This window comes from Coregonus lavaretus (assembly GCF_964263955.1).
Source record: "Coregonus lavaretus genome assembly, chromosome: 24".
Lineage (NCBI taxonomy): Eukaryota > Metazoa > Chordata > Actinopteri > Salmoniformes > Salmonidae > Coregonus > Coregonus lavaretus.
In genome coordinates this window covers 46,874,388-46,890,882 of record NC_140011.1, presented here as the reverse complement: position 1 = coordinate 46,890,882, position 16,495 = coordinate 46,874,388, and the positions used below count along the sequence as shown (strand labels likewise).

At 44.4% G+C, this 16,495-nt stretch overlaps 1 protein-coding gene across 1 annotated transcript in view; it reads right to left on the bottom strand.

Annotated features, from left to right (window-relative positions):
• LOC311100333 (dihydrolipoyllysine-residue acetyltransferase component of pyruvate dehydrogenase complex, mitochondrial-like) overlaps positions 1–14,449 on the bottom strand; it is a 49,500-nt gene extending 35,051 nt beyond the window's left edge. The window contains exon 1 of the mRNA XM_084141219.1: positions 14,037–14,449. Coding sequence (XP_083997345.1) covers positions 14,037–14,297 — 261 coding nt within the window. The 5' untranslated portion in view covers positions 14,298–14,449. The remainder of the gene's footprint in view (positions 1–14,036) is intronic.
• Between the last annotated feature and the right edge of the window lie 2,046 nt (positions 14,450–16,495).

Below are 16,495 nucleotides of genomic sequence, written 5' to 3'. Positions count from 1 at the left end.
ACACAGCTAGCTAGCTGGTTAGCTACCGCTGCTCCCAGGGACACAGCTAGCTAGCTGGTTAGCTACCGCTGCTCCCAGGGACACAGCTAGCTAGCAACCACTGCTACCAGGAACTTTGTCACTGACTGCTACTCCAGATAGGTGGTGAATGACAGCAAGCTAGCTACCCTATTCCTTCCCACAGCTAGCTAGCTAGTTTAGCCAACTAGCTAACAAGCCAACTCCACTGACATCACTTGCTCCTGATTGACCATATTAGCTACAATCAAGACTAGACTATTAGCTAGCAAATTATTATTTTTTTATTAACAAACGTCAACAAACAAAAGAGGAACAGTCATATATACAAACCGCCAGGAATCCTACACAAACAAATCATATTCTTTAATAATACTACAGGTTTTTCATTTTAGTTCATGTTATTGTTTCAATTCATTTATAAAGAGAAAAAAGGTTGTTTTCAATAAGACCACTAGTGAATCTGAAATGTTCCTATTATTACCTATTAAATATACTACATCCTTATCAATATCAGAATTTCTGAAATAAATAATTCTCAAAAGCATTAAATTGTACAAATGTCCAGTTTTCTTTGTAACAAAGTTCTGTATGTCAATGATTTTATTAATTTTTTTTACTATAAACACAGGTAAAAACAACTGAAAAACTGTCTCCATTCTCCATTAATCACAATTATAATCAGTTGTCACGCCCTGACCTATAGAACTCGTTTGGTGAGTCAGGGTGTGGAAATCTGTGTTTAGGTTCTAGTATGTCTATTTCTATGTTGCAGTGCTAGGTTGTGTGTCTATGTCTGGCCGGGTATGATTCCCAATCAGAGGCAGCTGTCGCTCGTTGTCTCTGATTGGGGATCATCCTTAGGTAGCCCGTAGCCTGCTGTGTATTGTGGGATCTTGTTCCTGTTAGGCTGGTGTGTGTATAGTGTGTATTGTGGGATCTTGTTCCTGTTAGTCTGGTGTGTGTATAGTGTGTATTGTGGGATCTTGTTCCTGTTAGGCTGGTGTGTGTATAGTGTGTATTGTGGGATCTTGTTCCTGTTAGTCTGGTGTGTGTATAGTGTGTATTGTGGGATCTTGTTCCTGTTAGTCTGGTGTGTATAGTGTGTATTGTGGGATCTTGTTCCTGTTAGTCTGGTGTGTATTGTGGGATCTTGTTCCTGTTAGTCTGGTGTGTATATAGTGTGTATTGTGGGATCTTGTTCCTGTTAGTCTGGTGTGTGTATAGTGTGTATTGTGGGATCTTGTTCCTGTTAGTCTGGTGTGTGTATAGTGTGTATTGTGGGATCTTGTTCCTGTTAGTCTGGTGTGTGTATAGTGTGTATTGTGGGATCTTGTTCCTGTTAGTCTGGTGTGTGTATAGTGTGTATTGTGGGATCTTGTTCCTGTTAGTCTGGTGTGTGTATAGTGTGTATTGTGGGATCTTGTTCCTGTTAGGCTGGTGTGTGTATAGTGTGTATTGTGGGATCTTGTTCCTGTTAGTCTGGTGTGTGTATAGTGTGTATTGTGGGATCTTGTTCCTGTTAGGCTGGTGTGTGTATAGTGTGTATTGTGGGATCTTGTTCCTGTTAGTCTGGTGTGTGTATAGTGTGTATTGTGGGATCTTGTTCCTGTTAGTCTGGTGTGTGTATAGCCCATTGCCTGCTGTGTATTGTGGGATCTTGTTCCTGTTAGTCTGGTGTGTGTATAGCCCGCTGCCTGCTGTGTATTGTGGGATCTTGTTCCTGTTAGTCTGGTGTGTGTATAGCCCACTGCCTGCTGTGTATTGTGGGATCTTGTTCCTGTTAGTCTGGTGTGTATTGTGGGATCTTGTTCCTGTTAGTCTGGTGTGTGTATAGCCCACTGCCTGCTGTGTATTGTGGGATCCTGTTCCTGTTAGTCTGGTGTGTATTGTGGGATCTTGTTCCTGTTAGTCTGGTGTGTGTATAGTGTGTATTGTGGGATCCTGTTAGTCTGGTGTGTATATAGTGTGTATTGTGGGATCCTGTTCCTGTTAGTCTGGTGTGTGTATAGTGTGTATTGTGGGATGTTGTTCCTGTTAGTCTGGTGTGTGTATAGTGTGTATTGTGGGATGTTGTTCCTGTTAGTCTGGTGTGTGTATAGTGTGTATTGAGGGATCTTGTTCCTGTTAGTCTGGTGTGTGTATAGTGTGTATTGTGGGATCTTGTTCCTGTTAGTCTGGTGTGTGTATAGTGTGTATTGTGGGATCCTGTTCCTGTTAGTCTGGTGTGTGTATAGTGTGTATTGTGGGATCTTGTTCCTGTTAGGCTGGTGTGTGTATAGTGTGTATTGTGGGATCTTGTTCCTGTTAGTCTGGTGTGTGTATAGTGTGTATTGTGGGATCCTGTTCCTGTTAGGCTGGTGTGTGTATAGTGTGTATTGTGGGATCTTGTTCCTGTTAGTCTGGTGTGTGTATAGTGTGTATTGTGGGATCCTGTTCCTGTTAGTCTGGTGTGTGTATAGTGTGTATTGTGGGATGTTGTTCCTGTTAGGCTGGTGTGTGTATAGTGTGTATTGTGGGATCTTGTTCCTGTTAGTCTGGTGTGTGTATAGTGTGTATTGTGGGATGTTGTTCCTGTTAGTCTGGTGTGTATTGTGGGATCTTGTTCCTGTTAGTCTGGTGTGTGTATAGTGTGTATTGTGGGATGTTGTTCCTGTTAGGCTGGTGTGTGTATAGTGTGTATTGTGGGATGTTGTTCCTGTTAGGCTGGTGTGTGTATAGTGTGTATTGTGGGATCTTGTTCCTGTTAGTCTGGTGTGTGTATAGTGTGTATTGTGGGATCTTGTTCCTGTTAGGCTGGTGTGTGTATAGTGTGTATTGTGGGTATAGCCCTGTTAGTCTGGTGTGTGTATAGTGTGTATTGTGGGATCCTGTTCCTGTTAGTCTGGTGTGTGTATAGTGTGTATTGTGGGATCCTGTTCCTGTTAGTCTGGTGTGTGTATAGTGTGTATTGTGGGATCTTGTTCCTGTTAGTCTGGTGTGTGTAGTGTGTATTGTGGGATGTTGTTCCTGTTAGTCTGGTGTGTGTATAGTGTGTATTGTGGGATCTTGTTCCTGTTAGTCTGGTGTGTATAGTGTGTATTGTGTGATCTTGTTCCTGTTAGTCTGGTGTGTGTATAGTGTGTATTGTGGGATCTTGTTCCTGTTAGTCTGGTGTGTGTATAGTGTGTATTGTGGGATCTTGTTCCTGTTAGGCTGGTGTGTGTATAGTGTGTATTGTGGGTATAGCCCTGTTAGTCTGGTGTGTGTATAGTGTGTATTGTGGGATCCTGTTCCTGTTAGTCTGGTGTGTGTATAGTGTGTATTGTGGGATCCTGTTCCTGTTAGTCTGGTGTGTGTATAGTGTGTATTGTGGGATGTTGTTCCTGTTAGGCTGGTGTGTGTATAGTGTGTATTGTGGGATCCTGTTCCTGTTAGTCTGGTGTGTGTATAGTGTGTATTGTGGGATCTTGTTCCTGTTAGTCTGGTGTGTGTATAGTGTGTATTGTGGGATCTTGTTCCTGTTAGTCTGGTGTGTGTATAGTGTGTATTGTGGGATCTTGTTCCTGTTAGTCTGGTGTGTGTATAGCCCACTGCCTGCTGTGTATTGTGGGATCTTGTTCCTGTTAGGCTGGTGTGTGTATAGCCCATTGCCTGCTGTGCATTGTGGGATGTTGTTCCTGTCAGGTTGGTGTGTATAGCCCATTGGACTTCACGTTACGTTGTTTCTTGTTTTGTTTTATGTTTATTGAGTGAATAAACATGTACGCTTTTCACGCTGCAACTTGGTCCGACCCGTCTCTCAACGTTCGTGACATCAATATACAGCTTGAATCTTTCCAAAACATGTTTCACAGGATAAATTCTATGTAACATTTTAAATAAAACTTCCTTTACCTTGTTACTGATTCAGTATATAATATATAATAATAATATGCCATTTAGCAGACGCTTTTATCCAAAGCGACTTACAGTCATGCGTGCATACGTATGTACAGTGCATTCGGAAAGTATTCAGACCCATTAACTTTTTCCACATTTCGTTACAGCCTTATTCTAAAATGGATTCAATTGTTTTTTCCCCTCATCAATCAACACACAATACCCCATAATGGCAAAGCAAAAACAGGTGTTTAGACATTTTTGCAAACGTATTTAAAAAAACAGAAACATCACACTTACATAAGTATTCAGACCCTTTACTCTGTACTTTGTTGAAGCACCTTTGGCAGCGATTACAGCCTCGAGTCTTCTTGGGTATGACGCTACAAGCTTGGCACACCTGTATTTGGGGAGTTTCTCCCATTCATCTCTGCAGATCCTCTCAAGCTCTGTCAGGTTGGATGGGGAGCGTCGCTGCACAGCTATTTTCAGGTCTCTCCGGAGATGTTCGATCGGGTTCAAGTCCAGGCTCTGGCTGGGCCACTCAAGGACATTCAGAGACTTGTCCCGAAGCCACTCCTGCGTTGTCTTGGCTGTGTGCTTAGGGTCGTTGTCCTGTTGGAAGGTGAACCGTCGCCCCAGTCTGAGGTCCTGAGCGCTCTGGAGCAGGTTTTCATCAAGGATCTCTCTGTACTTTGCTCCATTCATCTTTGCCTCGATCCTAACTAGTCTCCCAGTCCCTGCCACTGAAAAACATCCCCACAGCATGATGCTGCCACCACCAGGGATTGTGGCAGGTTCCCTCCAGATGTGACGCTTGGCATTCAGGCCAAAGAGTTCAATCTTGGTTTCATCAGATCAGAGAATCTTGTTTCTCATGGTCTGAGAGTCTTTACGTGCCTTTTGGCAAACTCCAAGCGGGCTGTCATGTGCCTTTTACTGAGGAGTGGCTTCTGTCTGGCCATTTTACCATAAAGGCCTGATTGGTGGAGTGCTGCAGAGATGGTTGTCCTTCTGGAAGGTTCTCCCAGATCTGTGCCTCGACACAATCCTGTCTCGTAGCTCTACGGACAATTCCTTCGACCTCATGGCTTGGTTTTTGCTCTGACATGCACTGTCAACTGTGGGACCTTATATAGACAGGTGTGTGCCTTTCCAAATCATGTCCAATTAATTGAATTTACCACAAGTGGACTCCAATCAAGTTGTAGAAACATCTCAAGGATGATCAATAGAAACAGGATGCACCTGAGCTCAATTTTGAGTCTCATGGCAAAGGGTCTGAAAACTTATGTAAATAAGGTATTTATGTTTTCGCATTGTCATTTTGGGGTATTGTGTGTAGATTGATTAAATTGTATTTTTCCCTCATCAATTTTAGAATAAGGCTGTAACGTAACAAAATGTGGAAAAGTCAAGGGGACTGAATAATTTCCGAATGCACTGTATAGTCCAAATACTGACTTTTAGCACTTGGTGGTCTATAAGAACTTCCCACCAGAATAGGCCTTAGATGAGGCAGGTGAACCTGTAGCCATATTACTCCCACATCATCTGACATGAGATCCTCTCTCAGCCTAACAGGAATATGACTCTGGACATACAGGACATGGCAACATCCTCTCTCAGCCTAACAGGAATATGACTCTGGACATACAGGACATGGCAACATCCTCTCTCAGCCTCACAGGAATATGACTCTGGACATACAGGACATGGCAACATCCTCTCTCAGCCTAACAGGAATATGACTCTGGACATACAGGACATGGCAACATCCTCTCTCAGCCTAACAGGAATATGACTCTGGACATACAGGACATGGCAACATCCTCTCTCAGCCTAACAGGAATATGACTCTGGACATACAGGGCGACTCCTCCATTTACATGTATAGCTTTTCTATATATTCTTTACCATGTATAATTACTACTGCATCAAAGGAATGATCTAAGTTGCTAGCCTAGCGCGGTTTTACTGTTTCCTCTACTACCACACCGTTATCTGGCTGCCTCATTACTACCTCATTACTACCACACCGTTATCTGGCTGCCTTCATTACTACCACACCGTTATCTGGCTGCCTCATTACTACCACACCGTTATCTGGCTGCCTCATTACTACCTCATTACTACCACACCGTTATCTGGCTGCCTCATTACTACCACACCGTTATCTGGCTGCCTCATTACTACCACACCGTTATCTGGCTGCCTCATTACTACCTCATTACTACCACACCGTTATCTGGCTGCCGTTCATTACTACCACACCGTTATCTGGCTGCCGTTCATTACTACCACACCGTTATCTGGCTGCCGTTCATTACTACCTCATTACTACCACACTGTTATCTGGCTGCCTCATTACTACCTCACCGTTATCTGGCTGCCTCATTACTACCACACTGTTATCTGGCTGCCGTTCATTACTACCACACTGTTATCTGGCTGCCGTTCATTACTACCACACTGTTATCTGGCTGCCGTTCATTACTACCACACTGTTATCTGGCTGCCGGTCATTACTACCACACTGTTATCTGGCTGCCGGTCATTACTACCACATTGTTATCTGGCTGCCGTTCATTACTACCACACTGTTATCTGGCTGCCGTTCATTACTACCACACTGTTATCTGGCTGCCGTTCATTACTACCACACTGTTATCTGGCTGCCGTTCATTACTACCACACCGTTATCTGGCTGCCGTTCATTACTACCACACTGTTATCTGGCTGCCGTTCATTACTACCACACCGTTATCTGGCTGCCGTTCATTACTACCACACTGTTATCTGGCTGCCGTTCATTACTACCACACCGTTATCTGGCTGCCGTTCATTACTACCACACTGTTATCTGGCTGCCGGTCATTACTACCACACTGTTATCTGGCTGCCTTCATTACTACCACACTGTTATCTGGCTGCCTCATTACTACCTCATTACTACCACACTGTTATCTGGCTGCCGTTCATTACTACCACACTGTTATCTGGCTGCCGTTCATTACTACCACACTGTTATCTGGCTGCCTCATTACTACCACACTGTTATCTGGCTGCCGTTCATTACTACCACACTGTTATCTGGCTGCCGTTCATTACTACCACACCGTTATCTGGCTGCCGTTCATTACTACCACACTGTTATCTGGCTGCCGGTCATTACTACCACACTGTTATCTGGCTGCCTCATTACTACCACACTGTTATCTGGCTGCCTCATTACTACCTCATTACTACCACACTGTTATCTGGCTGCCGTTCATTACTACCACACTGTTATCTGGCTGCCGTTCATTACTACCACACTGTTATCTGGCTGCCGTTCATTACTACCACACCGTTATCTGGCTGCCGTTCATTACTACCACACTGTTATCTGGCTGCCGGTCATTACTACCACACTGTTATCTGGCTGCCTCATTACTACCACACTGTTATCTGGCTGCCTCATTACTACCTCATTACTACCACACTGTTATCTGGCTGCCGTTCATTACTACCACACTGTTATCTGGCTGCCGGTCATTAATACCACACTGTTATCTGGCTGCCTTAATTACTACCACACTGTTATCTGGCTGCCTCATTACTACCACACTGTTATCTGGCTGCCTCATTACTACCTCATTACTACCACACTGTTATCTGGCTGCCGTTCATTACTACCACACTGTTATCTGGCTGCCGGTCATTACTACCACACTGTTATCTGGCTGCCTTCATTACTACCACACCGTTATCTGGCTGCCTTCATTACTACCACACCGTTATCTGGCTGCCTTCATTACTACCACACCGTTATCTGGCTGCCTTCATTACTACCACACCGTTATCTGGCTGCCGGTCATTACTACCACACTGTTATCTGGCTGCCGTTCATTACTACCACACTGTTATCTGGCTGCCGTTCATTACTACCACACTGTTATCTGGCTGCCGGTCATTACTACCACACTGTTATCTGGCTGCCTTCATTACTACCACACCGTTATCTGGCTGCCTTCATTACTACCACACCGTTATCTGGCTGCCGGTCATTACTACCACACTGTTATCTGGCTGCCGTTCATTACTACCACACTGTTATCTGGCTGCCGTTCATTACTACCACACCGTTATCTGGCTGCCGTTCATTACTACCACACTGTTATCTGGCTGCCGTTCATTACTACCACACTGTTATCTGGCTGCCGTTCATTACTACCACACCGTTATCTGGCTGCCGTTCATTACTACCACACCGTTATCTGGCTGCCGGTCATTACTACCACACTGTTATCTGGCTGCCGTTCATTACTACCACACCGTTATCTGGCTGCCGTTCATTACTACCTCATTACTACCACACCGTTATCTGGCTGCCGTTCATTACTACCTCATTACTACCACACCGTTATCTGGCTGCCGTTCATTACTACCACACTTATCTGGCTGCCGTTCATTACTACCACACTTATCTGGCTGCCGTTCATTACTACCACACTGTTATCTGGCTGCCTTCATTACTACCACACTGTTATCTGGCTGCCTTCATTACTACCACACTGTTATCTGGCTGCCTTCATTACTACCACACTGTTATCTGGCTGCCTTCATTACTACCACACTGTTATCTGGCTGCCTCATTACTACCACACTGTTATCTGGCTGCCTCATTACTACCTCATTACTACCACACTGTTATCTGGCTGCCTTCATTACTACCACACTGTTATCTGGCTGCCTCATTACTACCTCATTACTACCACACTGTTATCTGGCTGCCTTCATTACTACCACACCGTTATCTGGCTGCCTCATTACTACCTCATTACTACCACACCGTTATCTGGCTGCCGTTCATTACTACCACACTGTTATCTGGCTGCCTTCATTACTACCACACCGTTATCTGGCTGCCGTTCATTACTACCACACTGTTATCTGGCTGCCGTTCATTCCTACCACACTGTTATCTGGCTGCCGTTCATTACTACCACACCGTTATCTGGCTGCCTCATTACTACCTCATTACTACCACACTGTTATCTGGCTGCCGTTCATTACTACCACACCGTTATCTGGCTGCCTCATTACTACCTCATTACTACCACACTGTTATCTGGCTGCCGTTCATTACTACCACACCGTTATCTGGCTGCCTCATTACTACCTCATTACTACCACACCGTTATCTGGCTGCCTTCATTACTACCACACCGTTATCTGGCTGCCGTTCATTACTACCACACCGTTATCTGGCTGCCGTTCATTACTACCACACTGTTATCTGGCTGCCGTTCATTACTACCACACTGTTATCTGGCTGCCGTTCATTACTACCACACTGTTATCTGGCTGCCGTTCATTACTACCACACTGTTATCTGGCTGCCGTTCATTACTACCACACTGTTATCTGGCTGCCGTTCATTACTACCACACCGTTATCTGGCTGCCGTTCATTACTACCACACCGTTATCTGGCTGCCGTTCATTACTACCACACCGTTATCTGGCTGCCGTTCATTACTACCACACCGTTATCTGGCTGCCGTTCATTACTACCACACCGTTATCTGGCTGCCGTTCATTACTACCACACCGTTATCTGGCTGCCGTTCATTACTACCACACCGTTATCTGGCTGCCGTTCATTACTACCACACCGTTATCTGGCTGCCGTTCATTACTACCACACCGTTATCTGGCTGCCGTTCATTACTACCACACCGTTATCTGGCTGCCGTTCATTACTACCACACCGTTATCTGGCTGCCGTTCATTACTACCACACCGTTATCTGGCTGCCGTTCATTACTACCACACCGTTATCTGGCTGCCGTTCATTACTACCACATTGTTATCTGGCTGCCGTTCATTACTACCACACTGTTATCTGGCTGCCGTTCATTACTACCACACTGTTATCTGGCTGCCGTTCATTACTACCACACTGTTATCTGGCTGCCGTTCATTACTACCACACTGTTATCTGGCTGCCGTTCATTACTACCACACTGTTATCTGGCTGCCGGTCATTACTACCACACTGTTATCTGGCTGCCGGTCATTACTACCACACTGTTATCTGGCTGCCGGTCATTACTACCACACCGTTATCTGGCTGCCGGTCATTACTACCACACCGTTATCTGGCTGCCGTTCATTACTACCACACCGTTATCTGGCTGCCGTTCATTACTACCACACCGTTATCTGGCTGCCGTTCATTACTACCACACCGTTATCTGGCTGCCGTTCATTACTACCACACCGTTATCTGGCTGCCGTTCATTACTACCACACCGTTATCTGGCTGCCGTTCATTACTACCACACCGTTATCTGGCTGCCGTTCATTACTACCACACCGTTATCTGGCTGCCGTTCATTACTACCACACCGTTATCTGGCTGCCGTTCATTACTACCACACTGTTATCTGGCTGCCGTTCATTACTACCACACTGTTATCTGGCTGCCGGTCATTACTACCACACCGTTATCTGGCTGCCGTTCATTACTACCACACTGTTATCTGGCTGCCGTTCATTACTACCACACTGTTATCTGGCTGCCGGTCATTACTACCACACTGTTATCTGGCTGCCGGTCATTACTACCACACTGTTATCTGGCTGCCGTTCATTACTACCACACTGTTATCTGGCTGCCGTTCATTACTACCACACTGTTATTAATCACTACTTGTATTTGTGAGAGGTGTTGACATGTAGAATGCACAGAGTTGTCTGTTTGAACTACTGGCACACAGCTCAGACACCCATGCATACCCCACAAGACATGCCACCAGAGGTCTCTTCACAGTCCCCAAGTCCAGAACAGGGCAGCACGGCTGGCCCTTAAAAGTACACGGAGAGCTAACATTAATAATATGCATGTAAATCTCTCCTGGCTCAAAGTGGAGGAGAAATTGACTTCATCACTGCTTGTTTTTGTAAGAGGTGTTGACAAGCTGAATGCACCGAGCTGTCTGTTTAAACTACTAGCACACAGCTCAGACACCCATGCATACCCCACAAGACATGCCACCAGAGGTCTCTTCACAGTCCCCAAGTCCAGAACAGACTATGGGAGGCGCACAGTACTACATAGAGCCATGACTACATGGAACTCTATTCCACATCAGGTAACTGATGCAAGCAGTAGAATCAGATTTAAAAAACTGATAAAAATACACCATATGGAACAGCGGGGACTGTGAAGAGACACACACATAGACACATGCATGGCTGAAGTGCACGAGAATCAACATGCCACATGGGCTATAGACAACCCCCATAGTGCTATAGACAACCCCCATAATGCTATAGACAACCCCCATAGTGCTATAGACAACCCCCATAATGCTATAGACAACCCCCGTAGTGCTATAGACAACCCCCATAGTGCTATAGACAACCCCCATAGTGCTATAGACACCCCCCATAATGCTATAGACAACCCCCATAGTGCTATAGACAACCCCCATAGTGCTATAGACAACCCCCATAGTGCTATAGACAACCCCCATAATGCTATAGACAACCCCCATAATGCTATAGACAACCCCCATAATGCTATAGACAACCCCCATAATGCTATAGACAACCCCCATAGTGCTATAGACAACCCCCATAGTGCTATAGACAACCCCCATAATGCTATAGACAACCCCCATAGTGCTATAGACAACCCCCATAGTGCTATAGACAACCCCCATAGTGCTATAGACAACCCCCATAGTGCTATAGACAACCCCCATAGTGCTATAGACAACCCCCATAGTGCTATAGACAACCCCCATATTGATCAAAGGGTTTAAATCATCAAAACTCAACTCTTCTAGATAAGATCCTAATAAACCCTTGAGACCATCTTAATTACCAAATTGGAAATCGTCACTAAATGGCTCAACTCTGCAGCTTGTCAACACGGCAGCTCTGCTCCTCCGAAACAGGAAACAGTCTCGTACGTTGTCAAAAAGGTGAGTTTCTAAAATTCAATGAATGCAAAATGCTCATTAGATGTCCAGAGACAAAAATAATGAATTGTTGGCGAAGTATAGCCACTCGAAAAATTACATTCAGAGTCTGGATCTCTTTAGTACATTTACATTTACGTCATTTAGCAGACGCTCTTATCCAGAGCGACTTACAAATTGGTGCATTCACCTTATAGCCAGTGGGATCACCACTTTTTTTTTTTTTTTGGGGGGGGGGGGGGGGGTGATAGTGTTAACTGCCTATGGGCCAAATTTGCAAGTGCCAAAAAGTGAGTAAACTGCCCATCTTAACTGTAATATATCTATTGACATCAATGAGAGTCAGGAGTTACTGCAACTAGTGTTGGCATGATATGCAATGCATTTTCAGACAGGTTGAACAACGACCATTTTCTCCAAAGTATTGTTAGTGTGTTATTATTGCATGGAGTGAGTACTGTGAGTATACTCTGGTGGGCTGTATTAAAACACTGCTCAAAAAAATAAAGGGAACACTAAAATAACACATCCTAGATCTGAATGAATGAAATAATCTTATTAAATACTTTTTTCTTTACATAGTTGAATGTGCTGACAACAAAATCACACAAAAATTATCAATGGAAATGAAATGTATCAACCCATGGAGGTCTGGATTTGGAGTCACACTCAAAATTAAAGTGGAAAACCACAATACAGGCTGATCCAACTTTGATGTAATGTCCTTAAAACAAGTCAAAATGAGGCAATAGTTGAACAAATTAATTTCTTCCTAAATGAAGGAGCAGCTAGCTAGTTTAGCCTACTCAAACACCCTGTACAAACAGAGGGATGCTATTTTAGCTAGCTGGCTATGACTATCCAACACAACACTGGAACTCTTCCAAGTCAAGGTAAACTTTTGGTTTAATTAATTTATTGCCACCTTACTGCATGATTGTATTTATTTATTGCAACATTACTGCATGATTGTAGTGGGTTTACTAACGCGTTAGTTCTATTAGCTATGACGTTACTTTAGCTAATATGGGGACAACGATGTAGGCTGTGTGTAGCGGTTATGACATGGGTTTGCTGGGAAAGTTTTTTTTAGCCTGGTCACATACAGCTGATGTGTTGTTCATTGAAGTCCACAAGTGAAGGGAAAAGGTGAGAGGAGGAGAGTGCATAGATGCAAGAAGGAATAAGGAATACAACGTGGCTGCTATGAAAGTGTTTACACGTGATCAGGGGTGTATTCATTCCGCCGATTCTGTTGAAAATAATAATCTTAAGCAAATGGAACGAAACGGGGATAAATATACCTGAATTTGTCCAATAGAAACTCTCGTTTGCAACTGTTGGACTAATGAATTCACCCTAGACCAGCTAGATGCAGGCAAGAGTGTGCAAGGCGGTATTGAATGTGTCATTGTCTGTCCATGTGTCTGTCACCTCAAATGTTTCATTCATAGTCTAGGTTGTAGCAACCTCATGAAGGGTATTGGGAAAATTAGAGTATCATGTAGTAGCCTAAACCTATAGATGTTACATTGAACTGGGTGAATGGAATATGAATGACAGTCATCCAATATGCTGTAATAGAAATAAGGCCATGCTCATGAATAAATAAAAAAAGTGTCCTCCCTCATTTTAAACGGCACTGACCGTCACTGGTTGAAACTGTGCTGTTTGCACCCCTTTCTGACCTATGTTACATATATGTAACATATGTAACATTGTATAACTATTGGCAAGAGTGTTCAATAAAAAAATGTTATTTGGGTCTCCTTGGGCGATCCTAATCACTGCTTAATTTACATGTAAGGAAAACTGAAAGGGTTAAAGTTCACTGACAGACAATTCATAACAATTTCACTGGCTTGCATGGCAATAATGCTGCATTTTTTTTTTTTTCGGATCCATTTGGGTCGGATACATACCCGACCCAATTTGGATCCCATTCTCTCTCACCTCGGACATGTTTTGGGTAGGATCTGGTCCACCTCGGATCGGATATTGATTTAAAAATAATAATTTACAGGATCCTGTGGGGGTCATGTAGGAATTGAACGTATCCAATTCGGTTCGGATCTTATTTCTGGGATCCGAGAAGACCTCTAGTCATAGCCCACACAAGTACAAAGTTAACTAGTTCGCTGGCTAACAAGCTAACGCTAGCTAGCTACCTCACTAAGGTTACCTTCTGGTGCGGCGGTAGGTTGTAGAAGCGCTGGGTGCCGCTGGCGGACATGGGGGCTTGCAGCAGGGCCTTTCTGCTGGAGAACACCACGGTGTTCAAACTACCTCCATTACAAACAGTCCTTGACCGGACAAACCCGTGGTAACGCCTCAGATGACAAGGTCCCGGAGAGGGACGAGAGCTCACGGCAGGCCCAGGAAGTGCACCGCGGCACCGGGGAATCGCCGAAGAACTCCTCAGCCGCAGGACGAGACGGAGCATTTCGCCTTGGTTAGTTTTAGTCGCTAAATACCTTTTATTTCCCGCTGGAGCTACTCCGGTTCTGGAATGGCTGATAGCAATAAAGTGTCCTTCAGTCACCCGAACCAGCCCAGGCAGCTATCTGCTCACTTTCCAATGACCTCTCTGATCACAACACAACGCTTTACGGCTCTCCTTCCCCCGTCCTAAACTAGGTTGCCAGGTTGGGTCAAAAAAGCTACAGAATGTAATTTCAGCTGATGTAGCACCAACTCTCTCAAGTCATTTCATGTGCACTCTGTTTTTTGAGCTGTGTCATAATTACTTAATCAGTATGACATTGCGATCAATATAGCCACGTTTTTTAACAAGTTCTTTAGATAACATCATAAGGCCCGCCTCTACCAGTGTTTGTCAGGTAGTCGCAGTAAGATACTATAATAATTCTAAAAAGAAACCCATCGTTAAATTGGCAACCTTGAGGACTCGGTCGACTGTCGTAAAAAGATCGCAAAGCGGCTGCTCTGAGAGCTCTGCAGTTTGGTAGGAGCACCACCTGGGGGCGCTGACAGACAGGCTGCTTTGATGTAGTCAATTGAGTACCACAGTATACAAAACCTAGCGGTAAAATCCGGAAATGATTCTAATCGTTTTTCCGCCATTCATTTTTCCGTAGGGGACTTTAGAACTACTTCGTATAATTTTTTTGGTATAATTTTAAAAAAAAAGTTTAATTTTATTTAACCATTATTTAACTAGGTAAGCCAGTTGAGAACAAGTTCTCATTTACAACTGCGACCTGGCCAAGATAAAGCAAAGCAGTGCGATAAAAACAACAACACAGAGTTACATATGGGGTAAACAAAACATAAAGTCAAAAATACAACAGAAAATATATATACAGTGTGTGCAAATGTAGCAAGTTATGGAGGTAAGGCAATAAATAGGCCATAGTGCAAAATAATTACAATTAGTATTAACACTGGAATGATAGATGTGCAAGAGATGATGTGCAAATAGAGATACTGGGGTGCAAATGAGCAAAATAAGGGGATGAGGTAGTTGGGTGGGCTAATTACAGATGGGCTGTGTACAGGTGCAGTGATCGGTAAGGTGCTCTGACAACTGATGCTTAAAGTTAGTGAGGGAGATAAGAGTCTCCAGCTTCAGAGATTTTTGCAATTCGTTCCAGTCATTGGCAGCAGAGAACTGGAAGGAATGGCGGCCAAAGGAGGTGTTGGCTTTGGGAATGACCAGTGAGATATACCTGCTGGAGCGCATACTACGGGTGGGCGTTGCTATGGTGACCAATGAGCTAAGATAAGACGGGGATTTGCCTAGCAGTGATTTATAGATGACCTGGAGCCAGTGGGTTTGACGACGAACATGTAGTGAGGACCAGCCAACAAGAGCGTACAGGTCACAGTGGTGGGTAGTGTATGGGGCTTTGGAGACAAAACGGATGGCACTGTGATAGACTACATCCAATTTGCTGAGTAGAGTGTTGGAGGCTATTTTGTAAATGACATCGCCGATGTCAAGGATCGGTAGGATAGTCAGTTTTACGAGGGCATGTTTGGCAGCATGAGTGAAGGAGGCTTTGTTGCGAAATAGGAAGCCGATTCTAGATTTAACTTTGGATTGGAGATGCTTAACGCGAGTCTGGAAGGAGAGTTTACGGTCTAACCAGACACCTAGGTATTTGTAGTTGTCCACATACTCTAGGTCAGACCCGCCGAGAGTAGTGATTCTAGTCGGGTGGGCGGGTGCCAGCAGCGTTCGATTGAAGAGCATGCATTTAGTTTTACTAGTGTTTAAGAGCAGTTGGAGGCTACTTAAGGAGTGTTGTATGGCATTGAAGCTCGTTTGGAGGTTTTGTTAACACAGTGTCCAATGAAGGGCCAGATGGATACAAAATGGTGTCGTCTGCGTAGAGGTGGATCTGAGAGTCACCAGCAGCAAGAGCGACATCATTGATATGTTGTTTGGGCATTGGAACCATTTCCCTGTTTGACCGCTAGGTTTTATGGGTATTATGACGCGTCCACTGTGGCGGACTAGGAGTTTATAGCATCAGTTACCAGTTTGATGATGAACTTCTCAGGGTGGTGAAAGGGCACGGGGATGATCTTGATGCTCCTTTCCAATAAATATTGAGGTTCTTATTATGGTGACATCATCGATGCTTGGCTGTACGTGCGCTCTTGGCTAGAGCGCAC